At 45.5% G+C, this 24817-nt stretch overlaps 1 protein-coding gene across 2 annotated transcripts in view; it reads right to left on the reverse strand.

The window, feature by feature from the left end:
- The window catches only part of PGAP1 (post-GPI attachment to proteins inositol deacylase 1), a 707270-nt gene that overhangs the window by 139851 nt on the left and 542602 nt on the right, over positions 1 to 24817 (reverse strand). Inside the window, exon 22 of one of the 2 annotated variants that reach the window (XM_088456226.1) lies at positions 8541 to 8738. The exons of the other annotated variant lie outside the window; for it this stretch is intronic. Coding sequence (XP_088312352.1) covers positions 8541 to 8738 — 198 coding nt within the window. The remainder of the gene's footprint in view (positions 1 to 8540; positions 8739 to 24817) is intronic. 2 annotated transcript variants of the gene reach the window in all.

Raw genomic sequence — 24817 nt, forward strand, 5'->3', positions numbered from 1 at the left:
GCAGCTTCAGGCTGTATGTCATCAGATTGATCACTTGGGGGATTTGGAAGGGCCCAGTGAACCTGGGAGCAAACATTATCGTGGGCACCTTCAAACGCAGATTGTTTGGTTGACAACCAGACTCTGGGCTGATTCAGACCTGTTCGCAAGGCTGCGTTAGCACGCAGGCGACCGATGTTTACAATCTGCGCACGCGTATAAGGCGTGTGCGAACCAGTCACTGCGAACGGGAAGCGATCGCAGCCAATACACAGACACTCCGCAAGCATGAGTGAGTGTGGGTTGTGACAGGGGAAGGTCGATGGTAACAGGGGGGGGGGATTGCTGCAAACGGAGACCTGTCTGTGCGTTTAAACGCCATTTGAGGGGCGTACATAATTAAGACGCAGCATCAGCATACATGTCACATGGCTAAAATACACACAGCAGCATTCACAGTGCATGCGGTAGGGTATGATCAACCACAATTAGTGCGTATGAGTCTGATGTTGGCCGATTGTTTAATACACTTCCTGGAGATCACGTATGTTACTAAGGGCAAGTGGGCGTCTTGTGTCAGGCTGGTGGGCGTCTAATTTCATACCGCAATCGCACGGCAAAACATAGTGGGCTTGCAATAGCGGGATTTGCATACTTTGACTGGGGACAGCTGCGTGCGAACGCAGCATTGCGAACGTGTCTGAATCGGGCCCTCTGTCACCAGGACCTAGTCTTCCTCTTCCTGTCCGTAAATAGCTTATACCTAGAAGAGGCGTTGAACAGATTCCTCTTTACCTCTATCCAGAATTTGAAGAAACAGTTCACCGCACTATGGATGACTGGAAGTGATACCGATATACAAGGGCTGGTAATTCTGGTAACACAGGATGTAGACCATACTGGATGAAAAGTAGAGATTGTCTCGTGAAATAGACTATTAGAGTGAACTCGGCCCATGGCATCAAGGAGACCCAATCATCATGATTAGCTGAAACATTCATTCGAATAAACTTGTCCAGATCATGGTTCACTCGCTCCGTCTGACTATTACTCTGGAGGTGGTAGTCTGAATTTAGAAGTAAACTGCACCCCATGTCTGAGACAATGTCCTTGGGGAACCTGTGCATTCTGAACATTTCCTTTATAATGCTTCAGCACCAAGTATAGGCCTTTTAGCTGAACTAATGGCCTGATTCAGCAAGGATTGCAACTGCGATTATGCACGCAGATGGCCGATTGTTGCGTTCACAGCATGCATTGCAGTGCGCAAAGGTCTCACTGCGATTGGAATGCGATCACAGTGACTACGCAGACCCATTGCAGAGTGACTGACAGGAAGTGGCCGTTGGGAGTGGTGACTTGTCGGCGAAACGCAGGCATGCCAGTGCATTTGCATGCCGTTGCAGGGGCATGCATAAATTGGCCACTGCGATGCCATACACAGCTTGGGCTCACTGCGTGCAAGGAGTGTAGCAATTTCTGAGTAAGGTCAGACCTTGTGCATGTGTGCGTGAGGCTGCGATGGTACTCGATGTTAGCAATGGTTTCGTAGACTTGGTAAGTATTACGGATGTGTGTAAGGTAAAGTGGGCTTCCTTATGTTTGGATGTGACGACATTGCGATTGCAATCATTAGCAAATATTCGCAGTGAGACTGCGTGCGTAATCGTTGATGCAATTGCAATAGTGATCCGTACTGAATCAGGACCTAAGTGAGCAGGAAGCGCTGTATTGCCTGAAACCCAGCCGGATGAGGCCAATTAACAGTGGTGGAGAGTTTATCTGGATTCTTCTGGAAACTTGAGCCCTAAATAATAAATCCCAGGAACGCCAATTCCTTTTGCTCGAATAAACATTTCACCAATTTGAAGCAGAGCTGGTTAACTCTGAGTCGAGACAGCGGTCCACATACATGCTTGCCCCATTCTTGGAAAATATCAAGATGTCATCCAAGTACACTACTACAGATGGGTCCTCTTACACCTAGACTCCTTGCCCATTAAACAGCTCTTTTAGTCGCACCATGCTGTGATGTGACTCTATAGCGCTGAGCGTCTTTGGTGCAACTTTTTACCTTCAAATGCATCTTATTCACACAGCGATGCAAACAGCTTCTGCTGATTAAAATAATATGCAGCATGCCTATGTTCTGTGCGCGAGTGCGGGTTTATCTGCATGCGAAACGCTAGGTTACAGTGTCAGCAGTAAATTATTCACTGCGATGCCAAATGCAGCTTGAGTAGTCATAGCCTGCAATGAATTTAGCAATTCCTGAGTAAGGTCAGAGCTTGTACAACTGTGAATGAGACTGCGATGGTACTCGATGTTACCGATGGTTTCGCAGTCTTGCTACCTATTCCGAATGTGAGTAAAGGGAGGTGGGCATCCTTATGTTTTGCTAAGACTGCATTGCAATCGAAGAGATTAGCATACCTTTGCAGTTGAACTGTGTGCGTAATCGCAGCCGCGATCGCAGTTGCAATCCGTAGTGAATCAAGCTCTAGGTTACAAGCACAGTGAAGATGTAACTTGGAAAAAATATTCAGCCCGTTTATCCAATCATCCATTTATCCAGTTCTGAGATCAGGTGTAGAGGATACCGGTCTTTAATGGTGATTGCGTTCAGGCCTCAGTAATCAAAACACGGCCTTAGACCTCCATCCTTCTTTTTGACGAAGAATAGGCCAACTGCAGCGGGTGACTTGGACTTCTAATGAAGAATCCACATTCAAGGTTCTCCTTAATGTATTCAGACACCAGGGTTTCTGGAAACAAGAGAGGGAATACTCTTCCATGAGGAAGCATTTTTCCAGGTAACAGCAGAGCAGTCCCATTCCCTAAAAGCAACGTCTCGGCGGCTTTCTTGCTGAACACATCCCTGAAGGATACGAAGCTGGGAGACAGTCCTCTGGAGAGATAGTCGAATTTTGAATGACTCAATGCGGAGGTCTGATTGTCGGCAAGATTTGGGGTTACTCCAGTCTAACGTGGGAGCGTGTTTGCATAACCATAGAAGACCCAGGGTAATTGAGCTATCGGCTTGCATGGCAACTTCTGTAGTTCAAGAGCAGACGGTAGGAAGTCTATTCCTGTCCACTCTACAGAGTGAAGTCTGCATCGGTACACTAGGAATTCCTAACTCTAGGACCCTCTGGGCCGTGATGAAGTTGCCATTGGCTCCAGAATCTGTTTCTGGGCATTTTTTGAGTAGCATGGTCATATCAATTGAGAACGGAGAACTGGCTAGAATTATTACCCGGATACATAAGGATATTAGGTTGTCCAGAGACGTTGGCAGACCTCTGGACGCTAACACATCTTTAATTTGCACTGAAGTCCTTGCATAAATGCAGCTACTAGAGCTTCGTTGTTCCATCCCAGTTCTGAACTGCATGGCATACGGCCGAGCGGACTGGCTGCCTTGTTTCAATTGCAGGATGCTTGAGGCTGTGGAAGACTGGGTTCACTGAAAGCCTTTCTGAAAGCTTCCAGGAAGTTTGCACTATTGTTGACCAGCGGATCACTTCTCTCCCATAATGCTAGGGTCTGTCCGTACAGAAGGTAGTTGGTGTAAGCCACCTTGGTTCTCTTACAGCCTGGATCTCAAACTGGATCGAGTATTGATTAAGGAATCCCCAACAAACTATTTGGATACCCATCAAACTTTTAGGGGTTCGGGATCCGTAATGGCGCCAAAGCTCCAACAGTTAGAAAGGACACTGCAGAAGTTGGCGCTGGCTGTGCCGGAGACGACTGGTTGGTACCAACTTGCTGCATTGAGTGTCTGTAGGCATTGCATGGTCTGGCCTGATCACGCTCTTCCTTTTCTACTATTGCGAGATTTTCCAGCAACTCCAGTGGCAATGGATTACCAGCAGCATCCATTCTTTGTATTTTTTTTTTACAAACGTACAGATAGTTAGTGGATGTTTTGCCTTTACTTTGGGATTGGCCAAGACCCAGTAAAGAGGTGCGGAGTCTAACATGCCGGTGGTATTCACTAGGGACCTCTGCAGACGATATGGTACCAGGGATCAGACAAAACAAGGTTGCTGAAAAAAGTCAATCTGAAATCACCAAGCGCAGTACCGGGGAGGAAATGGAATCAGGTCCGGTGCAAAGCCAAGGTCAGGAACTAGTAGTAGAGATCACTAGTAAATAGCAGTGGCGGATTTTACATAGGGCCTGTGAGACTGCAGCCCCCCATTAATATCTGCCACTCGCAGTGACTGCCTAGCAGTGGCTTCCCATTGGAAGCACTCCCTGCTGATCACAGCCTGTCAGGCAGTCCCAGGGGGAGGTGTTTTCTTCCCCTGGGACTGCCAAGCTCAGACTGCAATAGCAGAGAGAGTGCTTCCCATGGGAAGCTGCTTCCCTGTTATTATGGCAGCCAAATTTGGCTTCTAGGGGCTGCAGCTCATGCAGTCCCTATAAGCCAGCCATGCAGCCTCAGACTTAAGCCACACCCCCTTTATTAGGGTCAGCCCCTCATAATCGGACTAAAGCCCTGCTTCCCGGTGACATCAGCTGTCTATCACCAGGATGGCAGGGAGGTGATGGCTGCATAGACTGAAGCCTATCACCTGCAGACCCCCCCGGCGAGATAGCTAAGGAGCAGCCGCTGGTAAATAGTAACGCTGAAGTAGGTGTGAGCCTCTGCTCTGGCATGGTCTAGTGCTCAGAGACTCCCTTTTACAGGGAGGAGTTCAATTCTTTGCACCAAACGTGACATTACGTTTGGTGCATCTACCCCTTTAAGTCTTCATACAGGTCGGAGCACTTGCAACTAGGGAAGCCACGGCTGTCTGTACACTGCAGCCAGGCGCCAGGGGGTAGCAGAGGATTACAGCAGTGAGCACTGGGGACTCTCTGACCAGCACTGCCGGCGCTGGTAAGTTAGTTCCGGTGTCTAGCACGCTGTGACATAAGGCACTATTTATCTCTTGCTGGGAATAGAAAAATTATAATCCTGAGACCAGGGTTATATGACACTTATGATCTTACCAACAAAATGTTAAAATCAGATCAAGTACAAGCAGAATTTAAAATTTTTACTTTGCAAGCAGGCATCACGGGGACTTATGGGGGGTATTCAATTAGGAGTGAGAATAGCAAAAATCCCTCACCTGCAGGGTTTTTACTGCAGGTGTGGGATTTTTGCTATTCAATTAGGTACAGGGTTTTAAATTTTTTGAGCATCTCCAGATCATGACCAATGTTTCCTAAAATCCATATTTTATGGAAAAATGGTCGGGAAATGCTCTGGGATCCCAGTGGCACCCGTCCTACTGATTAATTAAGCAATTGGAAGTTTACAATTATCTTAAATAGTCAGTAAATACTCACCTTCTGAAGAGTTGTGTACTCGCTCCAGCGACGGGAACCGGTATTCTGCAGCAGTGTTGTGTGTAAGTATGTTGTGTGAGTGTGTGTAGTTTGTGTGAGTGTGTGTAAGTGACTCCCGTGTTTGTCTGAGCACCACCTGGAGGCAGCTGCGGGGAGAACTACATCTCCCCGCATCTCCCCAGTGCAAAGATAGAAGCGAGATGACCGGGAGCCGTGGAGACCACCGGACTGGTAAGTAGTTTTTTTTTTCTCGCACCACTGGGTTTTCAGTGCTGTTTTTTAGTTGAATACCGTGGGTATCGGGCACGCGCAAACCCGCGGTATTGCACAATTGGGCAGGGAGAAAACCTCGCTCCTAATTGTATATGCCCCTGTGACTGGTTCTGATAGTAGTAAACAAGTGATATAGCTCTGTGTAATTCAGAGTGTTACCACGTACAGTAACATGCAATTGCAGCAGTTCAGGTACAACATTTATTTATCTATTGCCTCTGTATATAATAGTAGGAGGTCAATCAAAGTGTATAGCCCTTAGAACATGGTAAGAACTATACAACTTCTGAAAGTACAGAAAATTATGTATCTGATAAAAGGGGCTGTTAAAACTTGTATCATTGTTACAAAGAGTCATACCTGAATGCACATTGCCATAGATTAGAGGCAGCCAACAGCCTCATCGAAGTCCACTTCTATCAGTAGAAAAACATGAAATGTGCTGTTGCTATCAGACAAGAAACATAAGCATTGGGGGTAAGGAAAAGCATTGCCTGGTTCGATGATTACGCTACTGGTAATTCATGGTTATGGATGGATAGTACTGTATATGGCACAAAGGGGCCTATTCATCTAAACATAATCACATGTGATAATTTTTGTTTGATCATGCCTCCTGCCCTAAACTATCACTACTGAAAACCTGCTGTTTCTACAAAGCAGTTTTTCCTAAGTGAGAAACTTTTCACTGCCTGTCTTTAAGCTGCGCATGTGACAGGCTGCGGACTTCACTGTCCTCCCAAGTGCGGGTGTGCAACCTTCCCCACCCCGCGGGTAGCTTCCTGCCCACTTGTTCTTTTGGGGAGTTCGGGCCACATGTCTGCAGAGTCCCGGAGCTCTCAGCTCTGGGGCTCAGCAGTGCGAACACAGCAGGGAGGGATCTGAATAGATCCCTCTGCTGTGGCTGCCTAGTAAATCTAGGTAGATCCAGTCAGAGGCAGCAAGAGCAGGCGCAGGACTCGGGAGCCAGCGTGGTCAGGTAAGTACTGGGCTGGGGGCAAAATTACAGGGGGCAGTGCATAAGGTGCACAAATACGGGGGGCACTGTATAAGGGGCACATTACAGGGGCACTGCATAAGGGGCACAAATACAGGGGGCACTGCATAAGGGGCACAAATACAGGGGGCACTAAATAAGGTGCACAACTATACGGGGCACAATACACGGGGCACTGCATAAGGGGCAAAACTACAGGGAAGCACTTTGTCAGGGGCACAAATACATGGGGCACTGCATAAAGGGCACAACTATAAGGGGCACAACTACAGGGGGCACTGCATATGGGACACAACTACAGGTAGCACTGCATATGCGGCACAACTACAGCGGGCACAGCATAATGGTCACTACTGCCTGAGAGCCAGTGGTGGGGCAGCCTGAGAGCTGGTGGGTGATGCCTGCTTTCATATTTATGGGGACAGAGTGGGACTGTTGAGATAACTCCGGTGGTGGCTGGAGTCACACATGAAGGGCCGCTGCAGTGGCATGGAGGGGGCTGCAATGACACATGAATGTGGACTGGAATGGCAAGGGAGGGGGCTGAATTGACACATGGAAGAGCTGAAATGTGTATTATGTGAATCTTGCTTTTTCAATGTATTTTATGTGGTTCTGGATTTCAAAATGCATTTTATGTGGATGTGGTTTTAAAACATATTTTATGTGGCTTTGGCTTTTTCAATGCATTTTTTGTGGAATTCATTTTTAAAACTTATTTTATGTTGATCTGGCTTTCTCAATGTATTGTATGTGGTTCTGGATTTCAATATGTCATTTATGTGAATGTGGTTTCTAAAATTTATTTTATGTGGATCTAGCTTGTTTCAGTGTATTTTATGTTTATCTAGCTTGTTTCAGTATATATTATGCGGATCTGGCTTGTTTCAGTGTATTTTAGGAGAATGTGGCTTTTTCAATGTTTTCCATATTGCTCTGGCTTTTTCTTTCACTTCAACAGTTAAAATGGGGGATGCCTTGTGACAGCTAGACCACGTCCCATTTTTGCACGCATGCTATTGGCTCTTTAAGTTCACTACAGATACTTTATGGCTCTTTGCCTCTGACTGGTTGGCCACCCCTGATGTAGTGAGAACCTTGACGTGAAGAAAACATTCAAAAACCATCATGGCAGCAACGCTCCATTCTGTGAGTGTTTTTTTCCAGCAATATAATGTTCTATCCAGGACGTGATCTGTAGTAAATTAGGATTAATGTAGTGTGTCTCAGTCACAAGATCTCAATCACATCAAACATTTATGTAGCAAGCTATATGACTCTATTTAACAAAGATACCAATGGCTTCATTTAAAAATCATAGTCCCTGTAACACTTGTTTTTTATGCTTGAAGGGGTTATGACTTCCGTTCACTATTTAGAAAACCGCTGTAAACTTATCTTACCTCTGTTTGTTGAATGTACTGCTTACACCATCTACAGAGTAGCGGTACTGAGTGGATGTCTTAACCACTTTTAAAAAAAACTAGGATTAAAGAGGTTATTACTCATTCTTAAATGGAGCCACACTCCCATCTGGTATATTTCACACAAATGGGGGGATTCATCAAACTTTCTAAAGAGGACAAGTGGAGGTGTTGCCAAAAACAACCTATCAGATTCTCGTTATAATTTATTTGGTACATTCTATATATTGATAGCTAGAATCTGAATGGTTGCTAAAAGCAACTCCTCCACTTATCTTCTTTAAAATGTTTGATAAATCTCTCCCCAAACACCATTTCATTGTAGCATACTCTGGAGGCTTCTGCCCCCAAATTGTGACTCTTCCTCCAATGAGATCGTTGGAAGGTATGAATGCACATATATTGAATAATAATGCTGTGCAAGACAACAAGAGGTGGAAATTGGAGTGCGAGATATGGAACTGAAAGGCAGCATGTTTACTCATAATGAAGGGAAGAGAAAATATTAACTTTTATCAAACCTTTTTAAGGCTATCCATATTTTTGATAATATTTTGATTGTTGACTTGAAAATCATTCCACTCCAGTATGCTATTCCAGTTCCAAACAAGAAGAGAAGTAAAGATGCCATTGGAAACAATAGGCCCAGAGAATATAACTCCGATGAATCAAGCTGTGGCAGCAATAAGCTATCCCACATATTTTTAAACCAGTCATAACTGTGTGTAAAAAAGAAAAACAATGATTAGAACTGTTACACCAAATAAAAACAATTGGTAGATACATATATATAAATAATCAAATGTCCTGACTGACTGACTGATTCATCAACGTCCAGCCCAAACCCCTGGACCTAGAAACATGAAAATTGGGGAGTATATGCCTTCCATGAAGTAGGTACCCACGAAGAATGGATTTTTTAAAATCAGACTCCTAAGGGGGTAAAAAGGGCTAAAATGTTTTGTCCCCCTATGCAATGTCCTGACTCATTGTGGCTGTTCATATTTATACACCAACAGCCATGCCAACTGCTGCCAAACATCACTGGCAGTTGGTGTGGCTCCCCTATTTGAATAGTGAGGGAAGGAAATGTGTTACTACAGAGGTGAGAGAGGAAAATATGTTACAACAGCAGTTAGAGGAGAATGTGCTACTATAGAGGTGAAGGAGTGGAAAGTTTTAATACACAGATGAGGGAGAGGAAAGTGTTAATATAGAGGTGAGGGAGGGGAAAGTAATTCTACACAGATGAGGGAGGGGAATGTCATCTGTGATAGAGGTGAGGGAAGGGAATATAAAATATGTTTCTACGGGGGGAGGGAAGGGAATGTGTTACAACACAGACGAGGGAGGGGGAGGTGTTAATATAGGGGTAAGTGGGGATAATGGGCCTGATTCAGAGCCGCTCGTAAGCGGCAGTACGCTCGTTCCGAGCGATGTTCGCACTTCTGCGCATGCGTACGGTTTATAATACGCATGCGTGAACCAGTCAGTGCGGCCGAAAGACGTTTGTTCGCTATATAGCGAATGCCTGCTACTTTGAGTGACAGGATGAGGCGTATGTGGGTGGTAACAGGGGAAGGTGCTTGAAAACGGGGAGTGGAATTAAGAACGCAGGCGTGCTTAAAGGTCAAAACGGGCGTTTTATGGGTGTGCATAATTAAAACAGCAGCGTCATTGACCACGTCACCTGGTTGTTTTATAGTCAAAACTGCTCGCAATATAGTGGTAGGAAAAACCAACCACAAGAATAGCGAGCAGTTCATACGCTGATCGATGTACTCGATTAATCTAATAAATAGCGGACATGACGTATGATGCGAGTGGCCAGGGGGTGTATATTTCAAATAAACGTCCGCAAGTTTTGTTCGCTCGTTCAGACATGGAGGCGTGAACAGCACGCAAAGAGCGAACGTTTCATTTGAATAGCCACCCCCTTTTTCTGAACGAGCGAGCGCTAATTGCGTCCGGCTCTGAATCAGGCACAATGTGCAGTTGGTGTGGCTCCCCTATTTAAATAGTGAAGGAAGGGAATGTTTACTACACAGGTATAGGAGGGGAATGTGTTACTAGACAGATGAGGGAGGGGAATGTCAAATGTGTTACTATGGGGTGATGGAAGGGAGTGTGTTATTACACAGGCGAGGAAGGGGAATGTGTTACTACTGGAGTGAGCGGTGATAATGTTACTCCAGAGGTGAGGGAGGGGAATAAGTTATTACAAGTGTGAATAAGGGTAATGTGTTACTAAAGGTGTGAGGGATTGTATTTCTACACAGGTAAAGGAGGGGAATGTCAAATGTGTTACAACACAGGCAAGGGAAGGAAATGTATTACTACAGAGGTGAGGGAGTGGAATGTGTTAGTACACAGGTGAGGCAGGGCAATGTATTACTATAGCAGTGAAGGAGGGGATGCATTACTATAGAGATGAAGGATTAATGTGTTACTGGAGTGGTGAGATCGAAATGTAAACAGTAAATATCTAATGTCTACCTGGGTGAAACCATTTACATTAACTAGTATATCTATCTATATATAAAATCTAAAGTGCTGACTGACTCACTGACTGACTCAACAATGCCCATCCCAAATCTCTGGACCTAGAAACATGAAAGTTGGGGCGTATATGCCTTCCATGATGTAGGTACCCACTAAAAATTGATTTTTCAAAATTCGGCTACTAAGGGGTTGGAAAAGGGCTAAAATGTTTCCTTCCCCTGTGCAATGTCCTGACTGACTGTCTCATCGTGGCTGTACCACAGTTCATTTTCAAACACCAACTGTCATCCCAACTGCTGTTAAACATCACTGGCAGTTGGTGTGGCTCCCCTATTTGAATAGTGAGGGAAGTAAATGTATTACTATAGAGGTGAGAGAAGAAAATGTGTTACTACACAGGTAAGGGAGGGGAATGTCAAAGGTGTTACTACGGGGTAAAGGAAGGGAATGTGTTACAACACGGACGAGGCAGGGGAATGTGTTACTGCAGAGGTCATGGAAAGGAATAAGTTACTACAGGTGTGAGTGATGGTAATGTGTTACTACAAGTGTAAGGAAGGGATTGTGGGCCTGATTCAGAGCCGGACGCTATTTGCGCTCGCTCGTCCAGAAAAAGGGGCTGGCTATTTAAATTAACCGTTCGCTCTTTGCGGTCTGTTCACGCCTCTATGTCTGAACGAGCGAACAAAACATGCGAACTTAATTTTGAAAAAAAAACGCCCCCTGGCCGCTCGCATCATACGTCATGTCCGCTATTTATTAGATTAATCGAGTACATCGGACGGCGTATGAACTGCTCGCTAGTCTTGTGGTTGGTTTTTCCTACCACAATCAGGCGAGCAGTTCTGACTATAAAACAACCTAGTGACGTGGTCGATGACGCTGCTTTAGTAATTATGCACACCCTTAAAATGCCCATTTTGACCGTTTGGCACGCCTGCCTTCAGATCTCCACTCCCAGTTTTCAAGCACCTTCCTCTGTTACCACCCACAAACGCCTCAATCTGTCACTCAAAATAGCAGGCATTCGCTATTTAGCGAGCACACGATTTTCGGCCGCACTGACTGGTTCGTGCATGCGTATTAAAATCCGTACGCATGCGCAGTTGTGCGAACATTAGTCGGAACGAACGAGCGGCCGCTTACGAGCGGCTCTGAATCAGGCCCAGTATTTCTATACAAGTGAGGGAGAGGAATGTCGAATGTGTGACAACACGGGAAAGGGAGGAAAATTTGTTACTACAGAGGTGAGCGAGAATAATGTGTTACTACTGAGGTGGGGGAATGGAATGTGTAAGTGCACAGGTGAAGGAGGGTAATATCTTAGTATAGCATTATAATAGAGGTGAAGGATTAATGTGTTATTGGACTGGTGAGATGGAAATGGAAACCGTAGATATCTAGGGTCTACCCAGGTGAATCCGGGTACATCAGCTAATAATATATATATATATATATATATATATATATATATATATATTAAATGGTGCTCCAGCCAATCAGCTGCTAACTGTCAGCTTTCAAACACGACAGTTAGGAGATGATATTGGTTGGAGCACCATTTAAGGTTAGTAACAAGTGATAACACGAATATCACTAATTAATAAATGAGGCCCTAATGTCTTTATCCTGATTTTGTGAAAGTATGGCAAAAAACATTTATGAAGGATCTTAAAGCCAAACAAATGAACTTGACTAAAAAAAAGAAAACAAAGTTCTGCTCAATAACTGAATAAAGTTGATGCATGGAGAAATCAAACTGAATGGATTATGTGATGGCAGTAGATTCACCCAGCATTAAATAACAATCTGATGTGTGTTATAAGTGTTATACGCGCTAGATATGCATAAGAACAGAAGAAGGTATAACCCAAAATAATGCTTAGAGTATTTTTTTCTCTTCTACAAATGTTTTCTTTGGTATATATATATCTACACCGGATTTATATACATTGGCACTGTTAATATTGTTACATACTGTATGATATATTTCTTTGATTCATTGATGCAATGCATGTCTAACATTTATTTACAAAATGTTATGTTAAATCACAATGGTTTAACTGGAAATATAAAATACTAGCGACCTGCCTTTGCAAGGGAGTAATTGGGGGTATATATGACTATACTGGGTGTATGTAGAAGCCCATAACACATCCTAACATATCAACACAATATATACATAAAAAAATCTGACTCCAGACGTCCAACACACAGGAGATTGCAGTCCCTAGTAGAGGACAGAGAGCACACATTATGTATGACACGTGCGTAGTAAGTGCAGTTTTTACCGGAGGAGCAGCTTATCAGGAACAGTGGCGGCTACCAGCCGGAGTAACGGAAACATTGATGATGATGAGGGTGGTGGTGGAGTCTCCAGCATGTGCACCGGGTCACCAGTTGGAGGGCAGGGTGAGTAGCAGTAGTAGGCGGGAGAGAGGGTGCCCCATATCCCAGGAGTGACGAGTAGTACAGAGAATATGGAGTAGGGATGAGGTGTAGTGCACACGATGACACCGTGGACACCGCTCGGCCTATCCTCCCAGTCACTCACCCCGGGGGAAGGAGCAAAGTGTCTGCACTGTGTATCTGGCCTACAGGGCACCTCATTTCGCCAAGAACGCTCATCGTTGTCCATTCAACCACACAGAGACCAAACCAAGGTGGTGGCCTGTACGATTGTTTTTATTTTCTCGCCTCCTTCTCTGCGACTAAAGGCAGATCGGGCTGAGCGGCATGGCACTAGCAGTGACAGGCAGGAGCAGCAGCCAATCCGAAACAAGCTGGGCGGGGCTTTAAGTGGATAACTTGGGATAGATAACTTGGGATGGACGAGAATAGGAGGTGGGTTTGATGCATGTAGTGTTATCAGTTCAGTAGTTCTCGAGTTTATCGGGAAGAACAATATATATATTTATATATATTTAGTTCAAAATTGTATGCACAGCAAATCCTGATATCCTTTTAGAACACAAATGTCCAAAGTCCAATGTTCCCAATAATGGTAGATATAAGTGCAGCCACCTCCACAATAGCCCCAACCATGGACCGATGCATCAATCATAAAAAGAAAATAGAGGAAAGGCGCACTGTGCGAGTTATTTGTAAACAAAAACTTTTACTTAATATATGCTCACATACATCTTAAAATTCCAGCAGCTAGCCTCACGATCTCTCCCAGTGCCTACGGATGGCTCCCGGTATCGACCCTGCTAGGCTGATCACGGTGGCAACCGAGTCAGTGGCTGCATGCGAAGTGTCAGCGGCTGTATCACTGTAACGTAGCATTTCTTATGCAGATACACCCGCAGTTACACACAGAACATAGGCATGCTGCATATCATTTTAATCAAGAGATGCGACTTTTATCTATTTGCATCACAGTGCGAATAAGATACATTTGAAGGTTAAAAGTCACACGAAAAGACGCTGGGTGCTACCGAGTCACACAGAGCTCCCGCGTTATGTGTAGTGCGACTTATAGTGCAGGAGGATAGATGTACAGTATGTGAACACATCTGTATATTCAGTAGTACAGATCACTTACCCTACTGCATGCAGAGTACGATGGGTATTGACAGCCAGGCAGGCAACAAGAAGGAGGAGCACTGGATGATGGGGGTAAGAATCTCCCTTCCTCAGTCTCCCCTGTCCCGTAACAGAAGATTAGCCCTGTGCAGCCCAGTAACCCCTGCATTGCTGGTACTGGCCTCAGTACATACACACTATCAGCTGTTCAGTTACTACTGACCTTTTGCTTCAGGTTCATTTCATTCAGTTTCAGTTACTCATTTGTGCTCCTCCCAACCTGCTCCTTCTGTCTGTCTGTTCCCCGCTATGGCCGGTGTATGCAGTGAGAGCGGGCAGCAAACTCAGGCTCCCAGCCTGATTTATTGAATTTATGATAAATTACATTTGATACTTTTTAATAAATATATATATATATATTGTGATAACTTGGTAATTAGCTCGGTGGATTGGTGTCAGTGGTGCAGTGATTAGGTGCAGAATTAGAGTCCACACATGGCATTCCAGTAAAATAAACGAAAATGGTGCTTTACTTCAGCATGATAATATGGAAACAAAAATAGGTAATAACATACAACCTTGCCCTCTCTTAGGGCACTAGCTCACTTCACTCTGCAGGTCTATTGCTGGCTCCAGCCTGGCTTGGCTTGCACAGCTATACAAACACCATCAGTCTTGGTGGCCTTCCCTGTATCCTCCAGGTCTTGGTGGCCTTCCCTGTATCCTCCAGGTATACAGTAGGCACTGGCTTCCTCAGCCTGCAGCCCAGCTGCTTCAATGTCACACAGTCTGAGAGGTTTATGGTCCCCCCTTGCCTTTTGCAAGGTCCAGACACAGGCCTCCTGGCCCCCAATGGCTCGCTTAGCTTCACTGGGCTCTCTGGCTGCCAGAGTGCCACATAGACTGTTTCCAACAGCAGCCTGACTGGTCTGCCTTCTTATCAGCCCACACCTGAGCTCTCTCCACAAGGCACTCACAGGTGTATCACAACTCAGCATTAATACCCTGTGTGGGAGGATCTCTCCAACCCCACACAGAATCTGCTGCTCACCAACGCCATCTCGGGTGACACTACCACAGATCCCCCTCCCCAGCTTGAAACCCCTGGGTTCAGCGACATGGGTCAAGGCATTCTCATGATGATGTCCCTCTTCACTCTCCTCATGAGGGAAATCTACCACATCCACGGTCATACAAACTCTTGTGATCTCTGGGGATCTCATCCCCCAAGTTCCAGAGTTAATTTTACTCCTTACTTTTTGGTACCAATGGTGGCACTTGTTTTCTTTATGCAGTACTCGAGGCTCACCCTTGGGTACCACATGATGCATTAAGAACTTGAAGTACCTTTTTCCAAAGAAACATACTTCATCTTTACTCTTGCCACCTACATCAAAATTAAGCAAGCTATTTTTGTCACAATTGGTGCTCGAGGGTTACCTGTATCAGGTGATGAACTGGAAACACTGGAGGCCGGCTGGACTGGAACCATGGGGGACATGAATAGCTCTTTTAATAAAAGAAGTGGGTAGCAGTGAGAACTGCCTTGGGTGATGAGTGACTGGAACTGGAAACTTGAGAGGTTGGAATGAGACCAGAAGGAACTTGGAGGGACCGGACTGGGACCGGCAGGTAGGCAGACTGAGCTGGTCGGGGTACCAGTAGATGAGCTTGCAGACGGATGGTAGTGTGGAAGCTACTTGTGGCTTGGGAAGCCGTCGGTAGACGTGGTAGCGTGGAAGCTACTTGGAGCGGCCTGGGAGCCGTGGGCTAGAGGTGGTAGCGTGGAAGCTACTTGGTGCGGCCTGAGAGCCGTGTGGAGAAGCGGGTAGCGTGGATAGTCACTTGGAGAACCTGGTAGCGTGGAAGCTACTTGGAGTGGCCTGGGAGCCGTAGGCGAGAAGTGGTAGCGTGGAAGCTACTTGGTGCGGCCTGGGAGCCGTGTGGAGAAGCGGGTAGCGTGGATAGTCACTTGGAGAAGCTGGTAGCGTGGAAGCTACTTGGAGCGGCCTGGGAGCCGTAGGCGAGAAGTGGTAGCGTGGAAGCTACTTTGTGCGGCCTGGGAGCTGTGTGGAGAAGCGGGTAGCGTGAATAGTCACATGGAGCGGCCTGGGAGCCGTGTGGATAACTGAACGTAGCAGGCTTTACAGATAGCACTGGTCTAGGAACCAGCAGGAGCCTGGGACACACTGGAACTCAGGTACAGCTACTGCACAAGTTGTACACCATGGAACGTAACGAGATGTTCAAGCCCTGAGTGCTATTAGAGGAGGATCTATATACCAAGAGTCTGGCAGCGATTGGTGGATGCAGACAGGTGGTCTGGCAGTGGCATTCAGAGTGGAGCAAGACACAGCATGCAAAAGGAGTATTCATCTCTGCAGCTCTGAGAATCGGGACCACACCTGTGATTACAATTAAGACTAGCAATGCTCACAGACAGAGCAGGGTCCAGGTGATTAATCAGTTTGGCTAGGAGAGCAGTCTGCACACACAGATGTCACAGCCAGCATGATTCAGCCAGAGCAGATGTCCCAGGAGAATTGCAAACACAGATCCATGGAGCAGCTGACAGAGGTAAGTCTCAAGGCAAAAAGGTGACAACTAGACAGGATCGCGACAATTTTCCTCAGAATCTTCTGATTCAAACCAAGAACAGCTTTTTCTTTGTTTATTTTTCTTAGAACAAAGGATTCTGTTGCTTAAACCTGTTGCTTAAACCTCTAAAAGGCACACCTTATGTCCAACTTCTGCTTGTCACATCTTTAACCTTCAGCCTTAAAGCCCTGTATTGGCTACTGGCATACTTCACTGATAGCTCCTGTTCTTTCAATGGGCCGACAGTATCCAGAGAGACATCAGTATCACAACTTCTGGATCTTGGCTTTATGTCAACAGACCATGTACCAGCACTGCCACCCTCAGATTCCAGACTCTCCTGTCCATGTAAGATACTTGAGTGTTTACTCCATTGATCCACAGACGTTATCTCACAGCTTTGATGGCTATCTGCCACTTCATTAAGGCACATATCATTTGCATTTTCTTGTGCTCCCACTTTTTGAGCCTTGAAAATATGATGAACAATTTCAACATGGTCCACCAGCACGCACAGGTTGAAGTTCACTCTCCACAGAGGCCTTTATTTTCAAATACTGTCTAGGTGGACTACTTGCTTCAAGATTTATCATGTGAGACCACTCCACTTCCCCACAGACAAATTTAGCAGCATTGCATGTTCCATCCTGCTTGCATGTAGGCATTGTTTCACAAACATGAGTAGTATTCTTCACAAAGCTCTCAGAATTAACTTCCTCCAAGGGTCTGCTTCCCACAGCAAAACTGTGTGACTGAGTCACATTCTCATCACTCTAAACACACGGCCACAAGAGAGTCTCATCCTTTGAAGCCATCACTATATCCGTAGACTTCTGTACATCCTGTACCTTTGCTTCACAGGTCATGGGATCACCATTTGTATATGTCAGTTCTTTATTATCAACTTTGGACACAGTTTTTCAATCTGGATCTGTGCCCCTTTTGGAGGACTTCATACCCTCAGCTATCACTGTAAGCTGAAAGTCACTGCAAGGAATCTCATCTACTTTTACAATACTGTCCGTTAGGGAATTTCCCAACTTTGATACTTCTGTCTTCTCTTGTACACTGGTGCTGTTAATGAGGACATCTCTATGGTCCCACTGCTCATCACACAAGACATTATGTACTGGTAGCATATTACTCTGCGTGCCAGCCTTTTTAGGATCAACCTGTAACGATTGCTGCTTGTGTTTATGTACTTCTGCCACACTGGGTTCAGTGAAGACATTAGAGGCCATTTTGGGTCCAGAATCCAACTTCAGAACATTATCCAACTTCTTTTCCTCTTCTGATTTTCCCACTACCATGTGGAACTTTTGCTGAGCTGCAGATAGCTGCTCTACCAGCTGGGCAATTTTTGCCATGGCGCTTTCCAACTTGCTCTTAGATTGTAGCAGATTGCTCTCCACAACTTCAAATTCAGCAATTCTCAACTTTTGTACAATTATTTCAGACTCTGCAATGTTTAATTCACATTGCAACTCCAGTTCTTGCAACTTCCAAGCCCTGTCATGGACAAGGTACAGCTCTCTCTCCAAAGATTCAGTTTGCTCTGTGGCTTTATGCAGACCTTCCTCCATGAATAAATTTCTTTCCGTCAGACCTTCTAAAACTGCTCTAGCTGCAGCTAAATTGGATTGGAGAGTTTGCATTTGCTCCTTACAGCTGACTTCAAGACGGACCATCTCCATCGTTTTTTCTTCACGGTCTGTCTCCCACTGAGCGTGAGTCTGCAGCATCTGGAGATACTTCTCTTTTACTTCACAAAACTTTTCAACCAGAGAACTTTTCTCCAATTCACAAGCTTACTTGTGTGGACACAATTAAAGAGACTTTTTTCTTTTAACAGCAAAGCCAGATGCACCACTTCCACTTGTGTGCACTCTGCATCACTCTGATGTCACTGGACACATTCTTTCAATTTTTCTACTGCCTGCTGAAGTACCACACACGCTTTTGCTGCAATTCCACAACATCTTGCTCTAATACTTCATTCTTTGCTAGGAGCCCATCATTCTCATACTTTGTAACACATTTGAATGCTTCAGCCTCCTTAAGACGTTCAGACATTGCTGCCAATTTGAGGTCTGTCTCTTTAAGAACTTCACAATTTTTTATTTCATCCTGCAGAAATGCCATTTTCAAAGAAGACAATTCACTCTGTAATGTCTTTTTCAATTTGCTCATGCAAAAGCTTATCTTTTGTAGACTTGTCCTCCAAATTACTTATCTGGTCACAATAGCGCATAAGTGTTTCACGCCAAATTTCACACAGAGAGTCAAATTTTTCAATGCTGACATAGTCCCCTCCTAGTGGACCTTGCACCAGGGTTGCCTACCTTTAACATTCTCTTCCCGGGAGAAGCCCGGGTAAGAGATGCAGCAGGGGGGTGACGGGGGCGGGGCTTGACGATTTGCGTCATTAAGCCACGCCCCCTCGTGGTAAAATTGCCGCGATTGGGCACAATTTACATAGGGGGCGGGGCCAAATGCTGTGATTCATGCAGAATCACAGCTTAAGCCCCGCCCCCTTCATGGAGACCCGCGATTGCCGCGGGTATTCTCCTAATTCTGCCCACTTCACTAGGAAGTGGGCAGAATGCGGGAGAAATGCCTACCCTTCCGGGGGTGCGGGGGGTTACCCGAAAAATCGGGAGCCTCCCGCGAAAACCGGGAGGGTAGGCATGTATGCCTTGCACCATACACTGACCACACACACTAACATTTTTATTCTGTTTTTTGAAGGTCTCTTTGTATGGAATAACACTTTTTACCCCATCACTTTGAAAAGTTTCACCACAGAGGATTTCAAACAGCTTTGAATCACTTCCTTGTAACAGACTTTGTTCACATTCAGACTGCAAACTCCAGCCCGGGTTTTCCATCTCTCAAGATTGAGAATTAAACTTTGTAGCAGGCATTCTGGCTTTAGAATATTTCTTTTTATTTCCCACAATTCTTGGCACAAAATACACAGGAACAACTTGCTTTTGTTTTCACTCTATCACACGTTGCCTTCAAAAGAATTTTCAACACAGCAAAACATTTTTCTTCATGTGGCACTATAATGACCAGCATGTACCAAGCAGTCTCAACAGCCTTTCAATAGGAATCTCTGCTCCCTCAGTACCACACCTTGACTTAATTAGCTTGAGGACTTCAACAGAATAGAACACACAACTTCTTTTAACCCCTCCGATGCTGAGGAAATTGCACATTTATCTTCACAGACATTATATATCTCAACTGGCAATATTTCCATACATTTGCAAGTTGCACAACTTTTAGCAAACTCTGTAGCACGGTTTTTCAGACATGCATACAACTTTTCCACATGGTACTTCAAAACAGATTTTTACCTTTTTCTCTTCAGCAGAAAATACACTTTTGCAAAACACTTCACTACTTCTGTTTCTGGCAAACTTTCCCTCTCCCATAAGCCAACAAGTCTCTAGAAACTTGTGTAACACTTATTTCTCTTCCTTTCCAAGGAAAAGTGCACACTTGCAGACAATTGTTTTTTGTTTACAACAGACTTCTCTTCACTCACCACCTTGACGAGCCTTCCATCACTTAGGTGCAGTGAGCCTCCTTTGGAGAGTCCAATTATGCAGTGCAATAAGCATCCATACTTCCATTTGTACTCCACATTTTCTGTACCTGCTGTAATCCACTTTTGCACAGATCTGTCCTGCGTAGAATCTGTATGCCTGCATTCTCCACCACATGTGATAACTTGGGGTAATTAGCTTGGTAGATTGGTGTCAGTGGTGCAGTGATTAGATGCAGAATCAATGGGGGCATCCACTAGACGATTTATCCCTGTCCAACCTCTAAACAATTTTCCCTTGAAATTTGATCTTCCACTCTGAACGATTTGCAAACGTTTTGCAAACGATTTAACGATAAACGATGTTGTTTCAATCTGTGATTGACTGCTTTCAGCTATAGTGGGCAGATAGTGGTTCATCGTTTGATCGTTCAGCGTGAACGATTTGTAAGCGATCTCCAAACGATATGAAAGCGATCAAGTGAAATTGACCTGCATGTTCAGTCGATGAAGGAGACGATCAAACGAGCAGCGGGAGCACGCATCATTTGAAACAATTACTGCACGATTTGCAAACGATTTTTAAACAATTTTTAAACGATTGAACGATATAGTTATCGTTCAATCGCCTGCTAAAATCATCTAGTGGATGCCCCCTATTAGAGTCCACACATGGCATTCCAGTAAAATAAACGAAAATGGTACTTTACTTCAGCATGGTAATCAGGAAACAGAAATAGAAAATAACAAACAACCTAGCCCTCTCTTAGGGCACTAGCTCACTTCTTGAACCCTCTCTATCAAGGTCTGCCAATAAAGTCTCTGCCTGTTACTCTGCAGGTCTAAGGATATTTCAGACTTGTCAGATGAGACAATATTGGTATCCTTAGATGTATCTTCACTTTATACCATCATCCCTCATGAGCAGGGGATAATGGTGGTTAGGAAGTTGTTACAGGCCAAGCCTATTCAAGGTCCACCTATTGAATTTATCTTGGACCTGTTGGGTTTTGGTCCTGAGACTTAATCACTTCATATATGATGGCGAATATTTCCTACAAACCCCCAGGACCGCGATGGACTCGAACCTCTCGCCGGCGTATGCCAACATCTTCATGTGTGACTATGAGGAGAGTAACATCTTGCCTGTGTCTGGGGGAAATATTCGCTATTATAAGATATATATTGATGACATATTCCTGATTTGGACCGGAACGCTGGAGAACTTGGAACACATGGTTAATGTTTTGAATACGCTTGATAACCCAGTTCGTCTTACTGTTAAAGCAGATGTGACCTCTCTTGATTTTTAAGATATCACGATTTTCAAAAAAGGACCTTCTCTTGGGACTACACTTTTTCGTAAAAATACAGACCGCAATTCGCTGCTGTTTGCCACAAGTAATCACCCGCCTGAACTAAAAACAGTCTACCGACTTCACAGTTTCTTCTTGGAGACTGCAGAGGCTCAAATACTTGAGATGAAGGCATGGTTCAAACAAAGGAGTTACTCTAACAACATCATTGAAAGTTGTTAGAACAGAGCAAGAAAAAGAAAGAGGTTGCCAAATAAAGAAAAAGCTACAGGCAGCAATTTGACAATATGTCTAAAGACGTGAAAAGATAGGTGAAGAAAAACTGACATGTGGTGGCCTCAGATCCTGTCTTTAAGGGCAAAATTAATGACCCCCATTGATGGCTTTTCGCCGTGGACGCAATCTGAAGGATTTGTTGATGCGACCGATGAGTTGCCCCACGAGACCTGATAAGAACTGGTTACAATCTGCGAAGCCTGGGTGTTTTAGATGCACGAGTTGTATAACGTGCAGGTCCTTACTGACTGACCGTACGTTCCCACATCCCCATAGTGGGAAACCAATCAAAATAACATACAAGCTTCATTGTCTACTAGACCATGTCATCTATTTACTCACTTGCCCATGTGGCTTAGCGTATGTGGGCCTGACAACCCGTGTTTTTCACAAAAGGATGGCTAACCATCGTTGTTCTATCAGACAAGCCATCACTTTGGGTACTTCTTATAAGCCAGTAGCAGTACACTTTTTACAAGCGGGCCACCAGGTGGCATCATTGAAGTGTCGAATCATCGACTGGGTCCCTAAATCCCCAAGAGGAGGAAACCGTGAATTAAGATTACTTAAATTAGAGGCCAAGTGGATTTTTGCCTTGGACACAGCAGCCCCTAGGGGTTTAAATGAATACAACCCCTTAAATGTATTTCTGAGATGAATTACCTGCCTTGGTTATTTTATTTTATATTTTTTTGATTATTTTTGCATTTTGTGCTATTCTTTATTTGATGGTGTTTGGTTTGAGGTTATGGGGATGCTAACATTTTTTGTGGGTATCAGTTTTAAGGAATTATTAGTGTTCTGAAAATACCTTTTACATTTTTTTTTCACTAAATATGCAAAATGTTTATGAAATATTTGGATATTGTTAGATATACCTGTGATGCCTTGTAGATTATATATATATGCATAGTGGGTATCTGAGCCTCAATTGATAGCCTACAATCCCTGTTATATATCTGTGAGATTCCTTATTACTGATATTTTTGCTGTTTATACATAAACTGTGAGATGCTGCCCAGTGGGATACTCCTCACCATTGTTTTGCCTCTTAGACTGATGTAGTCTATAATGAGGTACACTGGACTATACAGAGTTGCAGTAGGCGTTGGTACTATACCGCGTGTGCACTTCCTGTTACCAGGAGGATGCGTTCCACGTTATGGAAAGCACCTCACTTCTGGTCCGGACTCAGGCAGCGGTGAGACATGCGGGAATGGTGACTATTTAAAGAGGCTCAGGTAAGGTGGTTTATATTATTTCCGGATTCTATATGCTACTTTTGCTGCACTGATGCTTGGTTGGAGGTCTTGAGAAAGGTCATGATTTACCAAAACATCGACATTGTCACAATCGTGGGATTTAGGAGCTGTGTTCCCGGACTGGGCCTTGGATCTGTATTACTTGGCGCAGATGCTCGCTGGAGGAGACTTGGCTTAATGAAGTTTCTCCGCATGAGAGGGTGCAGCGAACTGACAGGAGTTTGAGGAATGCGGCAGTAGTGTGGTAGCTAGAAAGCTACGTGGAGCGGCTGGGTAGCCGTGGGTAGACGTTGGTAGCTGAGTGACTACGTGGAGCAGCTGGATAGCCGTGGGTAGACGTTGGTAGCTGAGTGACTACGTGGAGCGGCTGGATAGCCGTGGGTAGACGTTGGTAGCTGGGAAGCTACGTGGAGCAGCTGGATAGCCGTGGGTAGACATTGGTAGCTGAGTGGCTACGTGGAGCGGCTGGATAGCCGTGGGTAGACGTTGGTAGCTGAGTGGCTACGTGGAGCGGCTGGATAGCCGTGGGTAGACTTTGGTAGCTGAGTGGCTACGTGGAGCGGCTGGATAGCCGTGGGTAGACGTTGGTAGCTGAGTGGCTACGTGGAGCGGCTGGATAGCCGTGGGTAGACGTTGGTAGCTGAGTGGCTACATGGAGTGGCTGGATAGCCATGGGTAGACGTTGGTAGCTGAGTGGCTACGTGGAGCGGCTGGGTAGCCGTGGGTAGACGTTGGTAGCTGAGTGGCTACGTGGAGCGGCTGGGTAGCCGTGGGTAGCTGAGTGGCTACGTGGAGCGGCTGGATAGCCGTGGGTAGACGTTGGTAGCTGAGTGGCTACGTGGAGCGGCTGGATAGCAGTGGGTAGACGTTGGTAGCTGAGTGGCTACGTGGAGCGGCTGGGTAGCCGTGGGTAGACGTTGGTAGCTGAGTGGCTACGTGGAGTGGCTGGATAGCCGTGGGTAGACGTTGGTAGCTGAGTGGCTACGTGGAGCGGCTGGGTAGCCGTTGGTAGCTGAGTGGCTACATGGAGCGGCTGGAGCGCAGTGGGAAGGCTTGCTTAGTTAAACTAAGAAACTAGTTGCACTGGCAACTTGTGTGAGCATTGGGGATCCTTTTGTAGTGGACACTGGGAGCTGACAGGCTGAGAGAGAAGGAGAGGACTCCTCATTGGTGGTAGTGGGGTCACATGGGCAATCCAAGATGGCCGCGCCCATGGCCCGGAGGACAGCGCTTCCTGGAGGTAGTCAGCGGGGACCAGCGGTCAGCAGGAGCCGGCGTGGGAGCAGCACAGCAGCGGGACCCTCCAGAGGACAACAGCGGAGACTGCCTTGAGAGATGAGGAAGGAGCGTACAGCGCGGGAGCCGGAAGACAGCGCGGGTCAGCGCCCGCACAGGTAAGCGACGGGGTCTGATTCTGGGGTCTCCAGGCCGGCGTGTGACAGTACCCCCTTCTTCAAGAGTGGCCACCGGACACTTCCTTGGTTTATGAGGAAATTTCATATGGAACGATTTGACCAGACATGCATGGACATCGGAGGCATTTATCCAGATTCGTTCCTCCGGACCATAATTCTTCCAGTCGATGAGGTATTGAAGACGGTTGTATCAACAACGGGAATCTAAGATTCTGTCAACTTCGAACTCCTCTCCCTGCTGTGTTTGAACACTAGAAGCTTTAGGAAGGACCTTCTGAAATCGGTTTAAGACCAGTGGTTTTAAGAGAGAAATATGGAAAGAACTTGGAATGCGAAGAAATGGAGGAA

This window comes from Taudactylus pleione, unplaced genomic scaffold, assembly GCF_031769625.1.
Source record: "Taudactylus pleione unplaced genomic scaffold, aTauple2 ptg000690l, whole genome shotgun sequence".
In the NCBI taxonomy this organism is placed as follows: Eukaryota; Metazoa; Chordata; class Amphibia; order Anura; family Myobatrachidae; genus Taudactylus; species Taudactylus pleione.